The 14,170-nt window shown below is 41.7% G+C and overlaps 1 protein-coding gene across 4 annotated transcripts in view; it reads right to left on the bottom strand.

The window, feature by feature from the left end:
- Nucleotides 1-11,278, bottom strand: part of cnih3 (cornichon family AMPA receptor auxiliary protein 3) — a 172,822-nt gene extending 161,544 nt beyond the window's left edge. For 2 of the 4 annotated variants that reach the window (XM_088089517.1, XM_088089518.1), the window contains exon 1: nucleotides 10,612-11,275. In XM_088089517.1, the coding sequence (XP_087945643.1) occupies nucleotides 10,612-10,689 (78 nt within the window). In that variant the 5' untranslated portion in view covers nucleotides 10,690-11,275. Of the gene's footprint in view, nucleotides 1-10,611 lie in introns of all 4 variants that reach the window. The other 2 variants (XM_088089520.1, XM_088089519.1) reach the window with 2 other exon arrangements.
- Nucleotides 11,279-14,170: the final 2,892 nt, after the last annotated feature.

Raw genomic sequence — 14,170 nt, 5'->3', positions numbered from 1 at the left:
AGCGACACAATGAGAAACATTCTGCACGAGTTCCAACCGTGTGACTTCTTAGTAAAGGAGTACAGGTACTAGACTGACTTGCTAAGGTCCAGACCTGTCTCCCATTAAACGTGTGGAGCATTATGAAGCACAACAAAGTTCATTGAAAAGGTCTAGATGTAACAGATCCCTAATGTTTGGACCTCTTTTGATTCAGGAGTTCTGGATGGATGGATGCTATGAGGCTTTACCGGCGGGGCACATCATCAGTTGTGTACCTCAGCATCACTAGGTGTTTCGGCCATACATATGACAACAGGGACAGGAGACTGTTGGGCGATTGAAGTCATAAAGGAAAAATAGGAAAGAATTTCATTTTCAACAGTTAGTTTCCTCAGTTCCCAAAAACTTACAGAGTGTTGTTTGATTACGATAACGATAGGTGTAAAATTACTAAATGCACTCTATGATAATATTGATATTGTTGATAAGAGTCCCATGCGTATATTTATAGTGAAGGCGTGTCTCATAATAATGGCAGCAGAAGGTTGCATCAAGCACAAACACAGGCGTAGCTTAAGACAGGACCACAGCAATGGCAAAACCAAGATCACCAAGATCGGGGTGAGCCGGGGGTACAGTATCAGTGCAGCCACAGCACGAGCACGACCAAAGGCAGGGTTACAGCACCAGCACAGATATCACCACGATCAGGTGCCGCCAAGATTGCAGCCAGGATCCGGGAAAACTAGGAAACAAGGGAGCAGGAATGCTCCAGAGAGGCAACGGAGTTAGCGTAATGCAGTAAATACACACGAGCATTTTCAGGTGGAGGGAGCAAGAAAGGAAAAAGGAGCTCAGTGTATCTTAGAAAGTCCCCCGGCAGATTAACCTATGTCAGCCTAACTAGGGGTTGGTCCAGGCAGCCTGAGCCAGCCCTAATTATAAGCTTTATCAAAGAGGAAGGTCTTAAGTCTACCCTTAACAGTGAAAATGGTGTCTGCCTCCCTGATCGAAACTGGAAGATGGTTCCATAAAAGAGGAGCATGGTAGCTGAAGGCTCTGGCTCCCATCCTACTTTTGGAGACTTTGGGAACCACAAGTAACTCTGCGTTTTCAGAGCACACCTTGAGGGTTGGTAAAGAACTATGAGCTGCAACAGATAGGATGGATCCTGACCATTTAGAGCTTTGTAAGTAAGGAGGAGGATTTTAAAGTCGATCCTAGATTTTACAAATGGTCAAAGACCCAGTGTACCCTAAGAACTGGCAACCAATCACTCTCCAATGCTATTATATACTTGCTAATTGCATAGACCATAGAATGAAAAAAGTGTTATGAAATGATAATGGTACAATTTGCAAAATCATTAACATTGGACACATATCTGGGTCTGTTCCTTTATTAAGAGGGGTAAAACAAGGATGTCCATTGTCCCCATATTTACTGTATTCATAGTTGCAATTGAAGTGCTAGCAATTAAAGTGAGACGAAATACAAAATGAAGGGGCTTGAAATAGGGGGTCTAAAAAGAAAAATATCAGTGTATGCTGATGACGCTAGCTTTCTGATGAGTCCAAAACTTTCTTGTTTGAAAGCCCTCCTCTAAGACCTGGACTCCTGTTCCAAAATATCTGGTCTAAAACCAAACTTTGGAAAATGTGTAATTCTTCGAAAGGGTGCACTAAAGGGTACGAACTTCAGGTTTCCATGTAATCTTCCAATTACATGGACAGATGGACCAGTTAATGTGCTTGGGATTGTGATTCCAGAGGATTTGAAGGAGCTATGTTTAAATAAACTATAATAATAAAATCAGCAAGGTGAACAAAATTGAAAAACCATGGAGGGGGAAAACTCTAACACTTTTTGGAAAAATCTTATTGGTTAATTCTCTTATCGTCACAATTTACTATCTTTTTATGTCAGTCCCTAGCCCTAACAATCCTTTTTTAAGACCTTTGAACAAAAGATGTTTGGATTTCTCTGGAGTCATAAACCGGAAAAAATTAAACAAACTGTCTTTTATAATAAAAACTTTGAAATGGGTGGGTTTAAGTATTATGTCTTACTTTGAAGGCCTTTTGTTGCCTTTGTTCAAAAAATGTAATTGCATAACTTATTGGAAGGTACTCATCCACTGTTTCAAAAAGGCTTTATCCTTTCCTGTAAATTCAACCTCTTCATATTGGTTCAGTTGAAATCACACTTGAAAATTCATGTGTTTTTGAAAGAGGTAATACAGAGTTGGTTATGCTTTCAGTTTAATCCTCCAGAGGGCAGAAACAACATTCTGCAGCAGGTCATATGGTTCAACTCTAATATTGTGATTGATGGGAAACCAATCTTTTGGAAGAGTCTTTTTGAAAAAAGGTGTTTTGTTTATAGATGATCTTGTCAATGAAGAAGGAAAACTTGTTATTTATAACCAATTTATTGAAATGTATGGCACCATTGGTCCCCTCCTTCCACTCTTAAAATGCTCTTTAAATGAAAAAATACAGATGGGAATTCTAAACTATTAGTTTGTCAGCCAGCTATAAAAAAAATTGCTTATGGTTACAAAACAGGAAGATAAATAGAAATATTCATAATTTTTATTTGACAAAGACATCTTTGGGAAATATTCCATACAAAATTTATAAAAAATGGTAGGACACTGCACTATACCATGGAAATTGGTCTTTGGTCTGATATATAAAAAAACTGTTGACTCATATACAAGGTACTTACAGATAAAAATACTTCATAATTTCCTGGCAACAAGAAAGATGATATGAACGCCAGTTTTGTTGTATGGAACCTGAGTCAACAGACCACTTTTTTTTTTTTTTGGTTTTGTCAGGTTGTGTCTGCATTTTGGAGACAGGTCCAGAAAATGTGTTCAAAAAAAGAGTCTGAACATGGAGTTGGATCTTTTCTCTGTGATGTTGGGAGATGTTACAGACACAAAGACCTATATTGTAAATTTAATTATCTCCCTCAGGATAAGACCAGGTTTTCCCCCAAAAGAATGCCAATTATCTATGAAGCCCACATTGTTTGCTAGACACCACCTTGACAACCAGTGGTTGAATGATGACATGTGGCTAAACATGTCATCAGTGGTTAGATTGGGGAGGGATCCAGAGAAGATTGTGGTGTCCGACATCGTCTTTGCGTACTCACACACTGACACAGCTAGCCACTTCTCCATCATCCTTTTTTGCCTTCAATTTCAACAACTCATCTGGTTTCAAATAGCGACTGAAAACAGTGAATTATGCTGCCACAATGGCTGCTTGACCAAAAGGTTAGGTTTTCATGCCCTGAGCGGCAGAGCATGCTAAAAAAGGGCAAGTGTGCTTTGTCAAAATAGCCAGGGTCAAATAAAGCTATAAATAAAATGAGTCAGTGTAAATGAACATAAAAAGACAGAGGCTATGGAACGGGCCACAGAGAACACACAATGGAAGAAAATGAATAATGAGCTGCTCTGAACCAAACACACGAGCTGTCCTGTCAGCAGATAACATGAGTGCCTGACTCATACAAGTCAGACGAAGACAAACGACTCGCACGGATCACCTTGTGTCATTAATTGGCCATACTCAGTCAAACCATACACTGCCAAGAGCTATTCATCTACTGCTCCACCTATTTTCAGCTTGCGGTAAATACATGGGGATAAAACCCTATGAGGAAACAAATAGGAGAATGTGTTGGCTGTCATTTAAACATTTATCATCATTTATTGTTCTCTGTTAGCATCTCTTCATTCCCTGTGGGCAGAGGTGTTAAAGTCTGGTCAAAACAAACATACATGTGTAATGAGAATATGTGTAATTAACTACCCAATCAGATATGAAAAGTTAAAAAAAACCTCTGAGACTATCAAAATTGGTTTCAAAATCATGAGAAACTGAGCAGTGCTCTCTGCTCTGAGATACTGGGGCCGTGTTTACTAAAGGGATGATGTTTTTTCTTAAAAACCAACAAAAATGTTAGCTTCATTTAGGGGTATGCGTTACGATGATATTAGATTGTGAAGAATTAGAATGTGTTCATGATCTGCCATCACCGAGAGATCATTGTATCGTGCTACGGTGCACATTCTATCTATTGTAGTTCTATGTTCATACGCCCTGGCTAAATGTAAATTACATGAGAAATGGTTGGAAGATGACAAATATCATGACTGGCTATTACAATATTGCAGTTCGCTGAGGCACCATGTGAACTCTCAAAACATTCAAACTTGGGTTGTAAACTTGGGATGGATTGTAAATCGATCTCAAAGATCAGTTGCAAAGATTGCAAAGATTCTCACATGAAATCTGAAAAGCACAAGTTTTGTACCAGCCAGAAAACACATGCCTGTTGACTTGTTTAGTGCTGCTGTAAGTTTGGCTGTAAGTATCGTTACTAGGGATGATTTGCCTAGGGTGAATATGTCCACTCTAACATCCACATCCATTGCTGCACTTCATTTGTCTGACAGCTTTGGTTACATTTCAGATGACAGTTTTTCATGCCCTTACTAACCAGTGAAAAACATGTATCACTAAATGTGTTGATGTTGAATGTTTGTCATAAACTGAAGGATGAGGTGTTCCTTCAGTTCTGTTCCAATTGAGAAAATTCTCCTAAGCTAAAAGTTTTAAGTACCTTACACATTTTATGATCTTGTAGAATATGATGCATTGTTGTACAGTGGCGTGCACAGACTTTTTGAAGGGCAGGGGCGAAAAGGAAAAAAAGGGCACATATAGCGTGTCCTCGCCACTGAAGAGGGTACTTTAGACATGTTTTGGCTCCCAAGAGGGCATTTTAATGCGCGTTTTGGCTACCAGGGGGCACTTTAGCACACATTTTGGCTTCCAAGAGGGCACTTTAGCACACGTTTTGGTTCCCAAGAGGGCAGTTGAGTGTTTTTTCTATCCAAGAGGGCAATTTCATGTATTTTGCCAACCAGGAGGGCACTTTAGCGTGTGCTTTTGCCACCCAATAGGACACTTTAGTGAGTTTTGGCTCCCAAGAGGGCACTTGAGCACGCGTTTTGGCGTCCAAGAGGGCACTTTAGCACGCGTTTTGGCTCCTAAGAGGGCACTTTAGCGTGCGTTTTGGCTCCCAGGGGGCACTTTAGCACGCGTTTTGGCGTCCAAGAGGGCACTTTAGCGCGCATTTTGGCTCCCAAGAGGGCACTTTAGCGTGCGTTTTGGCTTCCAAGAGGGTACTTTAGCACACGTTTTGGTTCCCAAGAGGGCAGTTGAGTGTTTTTTCCATCCAAGAGGGCAATTTCATGTATTTTGCCAACCAGGAGGGCACTTTAGCGTGTGCTTTTGCCACCCAATAGGACACTTTAGTGAGTTTTGGCTCCCAAGAGGGCACTTAGGCACGCGTTTTGGCTCCCAAGAGGGCACTTGAGCATGCGTTTTGGCATCCAAAAGGGCACTTTAGCGCGCGTTTTGGCTCCTAAGAGGGCACTTTAGCGCACGTTTTGGCTCCCAGGGGGCACTTTAGCACGCGTTTTGGCGTCCAAGAGGGCACTTTAGCGCGGATTTTGGCTCCCAAGAGGGCACTTTAGCGTGCGTTTTGGCTTCCAAGAGGGTACTTTAGCACACGTTTTGGTTCCCAAGAGGGCAGTTGAGTGTTTTTTCCATCCAAGAGGGCAATTTCATGTATTTTGCCAACCAGGAGGGCACTTTAGCGTGAGCTTTTGCCACCCAATAGGACACTTTAGTGAGTTTTGGCTCCCAAGAGGGCACTTAAGCATGCGTTTTGGCATCCAAGAGGGCACTTTAGCGCGCGTTTTGGCTCCTAAGAGGGCACTTCAGCGTACGTTTTGGCTCCCAGGGGGCACTTTAGCACGCATTTTGGCGTCCAAGAGGGCACTTTAGCGCGCATTTTGGCTCCCAAGAGGGCACTTTAGCGTGCGTTTTGGCTCCCAAGAGGGCACGGGGGGGGGGCAACCGCCCCCCCCCCTCGTGCCCCGCCACTGTTATTGTAGATTATACTACACAACTGTATGAAGACGTTAAAATGAGCACAACCTTAAATGTCTACAGCAGTAAAATGCAACATACGCCACCAAAAAACATCATATAATACAGTAAAAGACTGACAGGGACCCCTTTACCGCATAACGACTACTTTCACTTCAGGAACAAACCTCGACTGACGGAGAAAAATGCAGTTTTGTTTAAAATGATTTTTATTGCTTTTCATAGCCTACGAGAAATGTTGGGACATTCCTTCAGACTGAGTGTAACACCATACTGTTTACAGTTTTATTTTTACCTCAAAAAGATGTCAGTTATGTTAGCTAATGTGCATTGAATGTTTCACTTATATAAAGTCAGTAAAAGTCAATAGCAATATTGGCTACACCATAATCTAGTCTGTATTTTTTTAGACTGCCATGATGCAAGGGTAAAAGTTGCTGAGGAAGTAATTCTACAAGCTAGCCAACTGACATATCCACTCAGATAGTATTTCTGCAAGAGATAATGTTGGTAAGCAAGCAAGCTAAGTTAGCCAGCTAGCTGCAACTAAGCTACACTGCACTGATCTGGTATCAGGTGGTTTGTAATATTAGCTGTAAAGTAACTCACACAGCAAGCTAGCCAGTTTACTTGCCAGATCAGCCCTTGCATATGGATGAATTAAGTGACTTTCTCACTCAAGACATTATTTTCCTGTGTAAGATCACTAGCAATTCATCCATGAGCAAGCAAGCTAAAATTAGCAAACATTAGCAAGAGAAAACCCCAACAATTATCTTCCTGTAGCATTAGGGTTTCTTTTTAGCACGAAGGGGCACTGTAATTATGGTATGTGGCATAAATGTGATACTGACATGAGACAAGAATTAGCTAGCACTGCCACGGATCCTCCGTCTCAGCCCCAGCAGGTAGGGCCCTACTTCCCTGGGAGTGGACGACACCACAGAGCTTATCCACTGTGGCAACTCACATTTAGTTTACAGCAGGCTGATGTCCAGCACAGCACAGGGTGTAATCCATTTTTGCAGCAACAGGGGCCTTTTGCAACAATAGGACTTAAGCCTTGTCTTTAACTCAGTTGGTTGAAACTTGCTCTAAGTCTAACCTCAAAGTTGAGCCAGTTGCACCAACATGGCTGAAGTCCTCAACTCACTAAGACCAGATGTAAGATTTCCGCAATCAAAGACCAGCAAAAACTGGGTCACAACCATTTAAGATCATCAAAGACCAGCTAAATCCAGCATAAGGTTTTAGCTGGTTGATGGTTCTTGCTGGTCTTTGATGGTCTGACATGCTGGTGTGACCAGCCTATCAAACTGTGCCCTTTATGCATAACACATGACAGAAGACTTAACTGATTTATGCTCTTTGCTTTTCATACTTCCCCCTAGTGACATTGTTATGTCTCCATACTCAAGGACATGGATTTGGACATGGACATGGTCAAAAAAGCGGGTCAACCAGCTGAACCATCTCAAGCTGTGAACTTTGTGTTATGGAGGGTGCCGGTTGTTGGACATTACTGGACTCAGTGGCTTAGCTATTGTAGTGTTGCACACTGTGGCTGAAGATTGGTAAGGCATGAAAACACGCACGACACATTCATATACAACCAGATAAGTCAAGGAAGGTCTCAAGTTTATTCTGACTTTTACTGGATTTGAGGTCTAAGCTAAAGCCTGTAGTTTGTAAAAGGACTTTGGTGATGTAAGCATAAAATATGTTACATCCTGTTGTTATCAATTACTAGGGCTGTCAGTTGATATATTTAATATTTAATTGCAATTAATCGCATGATTGTCCATAGTTAACTTGCAATTAATTGCAAATTCATCACGCGTCTTTCTATCTGTTCTAAATGTATCTTAAAGGGTTATTTCTCAGGTCTTTTGTACTTTTATCAGTATGGGAGTGGACAAATATGCTTATTTTACTCAAATGTACACATATTATTGTTGGGCCAAGGGTCATAATTACAAAATGTTCATGCTTTAATCACGCATAAAAAAAAATGAGTGTGCGCGTCAAAAAAATTAGTGCCATTAAAATGAATTTGTGTTAACGTGTTATTAACTTTGACAGCCCTATTACTTACCTGGGGAAACTGCTTGGAAACATATGAAAGGCTAGCTCTGGATTCTTACTGTGATCATCTGAGCAGTTCATTGCTTCTGATTATTCATCACTTATTAATTGACTAATCCAGAAAGCATTCAGCCAAAAATGGTGGCACGCTGTAAGGGCACCCTCTTCTGGCTGTTGCGCAAAAAGAATTGGAGTGTTGTTTCCTGTTATTGTTGCTTCTTTGCCAGAGCTAAGGATAATGATCTTGGTCTGCCCTTTATTGCTTTGTAGCTTGAGCTGATGAAGTGCAAACTTCAAGCTACTTAGTGTCACGCGGCCGATTGTCCGTATGATATACATGAACATAGCATATGTTATATGATAAGATGCTTGTATAATAAAATGATAAGAAGAGTGTGTGCATCGGAGCACACGCAAAATGATGCTTTTTTCCAGTGACCCCTCCAAGAGAGACATTTTGTGAAAGTAGAACCTTTAAATGATGATGTAACCTGCAGTGGTAACTATAGCTCCCAGCAGTGGAGTGAGAATATAACATCAATATGACTTTCTTACCAGCATTTCATATAGTGGCTTTAGCTGACTTTCATATTACCAGTCTAGTTCTGCTTTTCCCACATTACCTGACTTCTTCTTACTTGACTCCTCAGCCCAGATAATGTTGGTATACTTCAGGGACAGCCAACATGTCCTCCTATTGTTTCTTCATAAGGCTTGTGTAAGCGTAACTGAGTGATTGCAAGAGGAATCAGTCATCAATCATTTACTTATTTCTGAACAATTTTACTTAGAATTTACTAGCAGCTGAAAATAGGTAGAGCAGTAAATGAATGGCTTGTTCTCTTGGCAGTGTATGGTTTGACTGATTATGGCCAATTAATGACACAAGGTGATCTTTCCGAGTCATTTGTCATCGTCTGACTTGTATGAGTCGGGCACTCGTGTCACCTGACAGGACAGCTCATGTGTTTGCTTCAGAACCGCTCATTATTTATTTTCATGGCCTGTTCCATATCCTCTGTCCTCTGTGTTCATTTACACTGACTCAATTTATTTATAGCCTGATTTGACCCTGGGTACTTTGACTCAGCGCACTTGCTCTTTTTTAGCATGCGCTGCCGCTCAGGGCATTAAAACTTAACCTTTTGGTCAAGCAGCCATTGTGGCAGCATAATTCACTGTTTTCAGATGAGTTGTTGAAATTGAAGGCAAAAAAGGATGATGGAGGAGTGGCGAGTGGCCAATGTGGCTGATAGAAGTGAAAGAGTTACAGCCAGAATGAGGCAGCATTTGGCAGGTGGCTGCTGTTATGTGCAGCTTCCACAGCTCCACACATTCCCACCTCAGCCTCTTCATAATAATGTTTCCTCACAGTGTGGAGCCCCAGCTTATTATGCTGCATGTCTGTATGTCACCATGAACGGGAATCAGAGGAGGAGGCATCGCCACTGTTTCTGCCGTCTTAAGCAGAATGCAAAATAAAGCCTGCTGCGTTGTGGATTATTGCTGAGGCTACAAAATGAGGTGTTCCTTTGCAATTCTTCCACCAGTGCTCCATTTACATCACAGACACAACTGAAGGAGGTGATGTGGGTTGTGTCTCTGTGTAATGAATCAGGACACACAGACATCTCTCCTCATTAGCATGGTCATCAGCTCCACAGAGCTGCTGTAGATTTGGTCTATTTGGTTTCTTTTTCACTGTACCACCATGTGTGTCTGTAATCTCACTGCCCTGCTGCCTTTATTTGTGCTCTGTGAGCAGACACACGGGCCACTGTCTGACAGACAGGCACACACATCAACTATTAGCTGTAATTGCCTGAGGATCAGTCATCCCAAGTGCATCAGGTCTGTTTTCAATGCAAAAGGCAGATTCTGGGCATCTGGCTGGAAGACCTGACCCAAATCTGTCTCTACATAAGGCCCTGCATGATGGAGACATTGCTCAGGGATCAAATAATGAGATTATTCAAATATAATAATGCAGTCAGTCATATTGGCACTGGTGGAGAGCTGTGCTGAACCTTGATTAGAGGCAGCAGAGCAGGGAGATGGTGGTGGGTGGGTGTGTGTGTGTGTGTGTGTGTGTGTGTGTGTGTGTGTGTGTGTGTTAGGGGGTTACACTTCAACATTTTCTAATTGATGTGAAAGGACAGTAATTTAATTGATCTAGGATGCTGCATGGGATTGCAAGCGTTTCTGTGTAGCAAATTGGGTCAGCATGATGTGTGAAGTAGCCAAATAAGAGGAAAGACTAATAGAAATGTGCCAAAGTGGTGAAAACGATGGGTGCATCTATGAAGGATGAAGGTCGAGCTGAAGATGCAGGTGCACACCTTTTTTTGTTAAGGTAAATATCACTGAAATAATCATGCAGCCTTAAACTGCGTGTTAGCCAAGAAAACATCCGTTTGAAAGCGCAAAGGGCTGCGGGCTATCTGGCTTTGTTACACACTGGTATCACACCTACACACCGATTCCCGATCACCGCATCCACCACTATCAAAGGCAAGACAAACACACAGCTCAAAATACAGCCTCCTCATTCTGCGGTACTTACGTGCCATATTGCAAAGAAGATGAGGGACACGCAGAGGACCAGAGACAGCATGTAGCAGAAGGCAGCAAAAGTGAACATAATTGAAACGGAAAATGGAGGATAATTTCCCAAAGAAGCTCGATCCTGCCGACACACATGTAAAAGAAAAAGAGGGGGAAAGGGGGGGAGAAAGTTGTCACGGTGCCATGAGAAGCCGATGCGGTACCGGTACCATGACTTCGCCCCTCACGATGTTTGCAACAAATTGTTGCAGAAAGCCTCTCCAGATGCTGAGCCGTGTGTGTGTGTCCGCCCAGCAGCGCCGCACACACTCAGAGTCAGAGCTGCTCTCAGATCAATGCGCGTGGCATGATGAGCGATCAGTGTCCATAGCGATGCTGAGATAATCATGTAGCTCCTGTGGATGACTGCAGGTTAATGGTGAATCTTCCGGGAGAGGAGGATATGTTTGTGATCCATGGAGCAGAGCAGGAGGAGCCTGCTGGATCTCCGCTGCTGTCAGGAGAGGAGCTCCTCGCCACTTTGTGCACTAGGCGTTGAAAAACAATGTTTTCTCTCCCTGACAAACCTATCAGCAGCCGCGAGCACAGAGCGCAGGAAGGCGCGTGAACAGGTGGATTTAAAAGAGCAGTAGCCGGTGCGCTCGTGTGCAGGCTAGTTAGTGTGTTTCCATGTTCAAACCTCTGCTTCGGAGGAGACCTTCAGTAGAGCTCATCTTTATCATGTCAAATCATTTAGAGCATTTGGAAGTTGAGTCTGCTTCTGTGACTGATGCATCCTCATTATTTGGTTGTGTCTGCTGGTACCCATGCTACACCTGGAGATCTGCATTGTGCACGTGCAAAAAACAAAAAAATGAACCACAGAGTACTGATTATGCTAATTGGAAGAAGAGAGAAAGCAAACAATCCAGATTATGCACAAAATGATAGGAGAAAAGATAGAAAAAAGAGAGAGACGAGGATATATATATACATCTTCTTGGATTGAGACATAGCAGATACAGTCAAAGCAGTTAATTTAAACAGCGAGACTTACGCCATCGTCTGTCCTTTTTAGAAACTGCAAGTAACACAGCGCAATGATGAAAACTTCACAGATATAATGCTGTGTCTGGACATCTGGGAAACATTTATGCTATATATATTTTTACATAAAATGTATAATTATTTTATATATATATATGTTTTATATAGCTTTTCTTTTTTATGGCCATAAAAAGAACAGCTATATAACGTTATCTGGTAGGCTAAAATGAACCCTTTTGGACTGTTTTATATACTGTTTATTGATTTGTATTAAGTAGCAGTAAGAAGCCTATAGTCTAGCATGAGGGAAAAAAAATCCATGTTACCATATGGCATTTTTTTTAAAACTTGTCTTTTTAGGACCCTTATGGTGTCTAGTTAGGGGCTGGGCAGCAAAGTTGCTATCTCCTCTTCTCAATGTTATTATTATTATTACTATTATTATATTAAGATTTATATTACACCTTTCATGATGCCCAAGGATGCTTTACAAAGCTGAATAAAACAAACATAAACAAACATGTCTAGAGAAAAGGCATTGTGGATATTTGTAGGGAGAGCACTGAAGGCTCTGTCTCCGAAAGTACAGAGTCTGGTGTGGGGAATGGAGAGCAGGCCTGTGTCTGAGGACCGGTGGTTCTGGGATGAAGCTTATGGGAGAAGGAGGTCAGAGAGTTACTTAGGGGCAAGGGAATAGAGATATTTGTTGGTAAGGAGGAGGATTTTGTAATTAATGTGGTACTTGATGATAAGCCAGTGAAGGTGGATAACGGTTGGGGTGATGTGCTGCCAGGGCTTGGTGTGGGTCAGAACCCTGGTGGCTGAGTTCTGGATGTACTGGAGCCTATCCAGGGCTTTGCTGGGTACCCCAGACAGGACTCCATTTCAATAGTCCAGACGGGAGGTTATGAATGCTTGGATGGGACTTTAGCCATGGAGTCGGAGAGTGATGGCTGCAGTTTGGAGATGTTTTTAAGGTGAAAGAAAGTGGATTGGGTGATGGATTTGATGTGAGACTAGAAGGAGGGGGTCGAGTCTAGAATGACATCCCTTTCAGACCTTGGAGGATTGGTAAATGAAGCACCTGTCTACTATACCTGGCCATGCACCCATTGCTGTACAGCGGCTATAATTAAGAATTCTGCTGTTGCCAAGGTCAGCTGATGGTCCGTGAGGATCATCTGAATTGATGTTCACACTAATGGCGAAAAAACAACAATTTTCATAAGTCCTGAACCACACATCATACAAAGACAGATGAACTCACTGTTTCACATAAATTTGCCACAATGAATAAAATGGAAAGGTCATTGAAATGGTACAGCCAGTCTTTACTGGTAAAAAAAACCAAACAAACAAACAAACAAACAAAAAAACAGCCAAATGATACATTAAGGCCAATAAGAATAAAACTTCAGCTGTTTTGTCTCACAGTGCTTTCCTGGGATTGTCAAATGAAATTAGTTTATTCTCTTTTATTATTTGCAAGATGGATGAATGACGCCAGAATGAGTCAGTTTCAGATTGGTGGGGAAGACCTCAAATCAGACCCGGTACATGATGAAGCAGATATAATGCTGTTGAGTGTTGAGTGTGACTTGTGTTATATGAGCTTTGAAGTTTTACTGGGTTGTTACTCTTAACAGAGAAGCAGAGCATGAAAACGGACCGCACACGATCCATTACAGACAGACAGAACACTGCTGCCTTGCCGAGATTACCCTCGGCAACGTTGTCTACTACTCCAAATTATGCTCACTGCAGATGAAGTCCACAGAAGAGCAGAAAACTAATGAAATATTTAATCGGGGATAAATTTAAATATACTGGGATAAACTGCGAAAAAGATTCCGACAAGTGAAATTGTTTATGCATTCTGCTCTGCTGCTGACAGACAGCTGCTTCTGCAGACAGAGACGCTGAATGTAGTTTGGAGTCGGTATGGATGGGGCAGCACTAAAGCAATGTAATGTTATGTATGCTGCTGTCACATGACTTGTGACTGACCCCTGTCACCCTGTTTAGTGGTTCCCTGCACGCTGTCTAACCGTGGTGCACGGGTGATTCTCCAGTCCCTGCAGGATTCACCTATCAAAAATTTGCTCAACTGAGACACACAAATGGTCTAATGTTCTTTTAAAAATAACTTATCAGGTTTGTGCCCACAGTGTGTCTGTGAGCAGTGGGGATTCATTTTTAGCACTGACAAGCTACATGTGTCAGTGTTGGGCTTTTTACAGCTCTTTTGATAAAGAAGGATTGCCAGAAATTTGCATAGGCAATTTATTTATTTATTTATTTATTTATTTATTTATTTATTTTGGAAAAGGGCCAAATCCATTATGTGCTCAATTCCCAGCAGGCCAAAAAATTTCAAAGGGTGTTGCATAGCAACAAATAATCCTATTTGTCCAATCAGTTTTTTTCCGCACAATTTTATTATTATTCATCTAAGGAATAGATATGTTCATATTTGTTAAGGAAAGAATATATTTAACAATCATGCATAAGGATGATCTTTTGGGGGCATA

This window comes from Plectropomus leopardus, chromosome 16, assembly GCF_026936395.1.
Source record: "Plectropomus leopardus strain MGB_pleo_1.0 chromosome 16, ASM2693639v1, whole genome shotgun sequence".
Lineage (NCBI taxonomy): Eukaryota > Metazoa > Chordata > Actinopteri > Perciformes > Serranidae > Plectropomus > Plectropomus leopardus.
The sequence above is the reverse complement of the archived record's forward strand: the minus strand, read 5'-3'. Positions and strand labels throughout refer to the sequence as shown.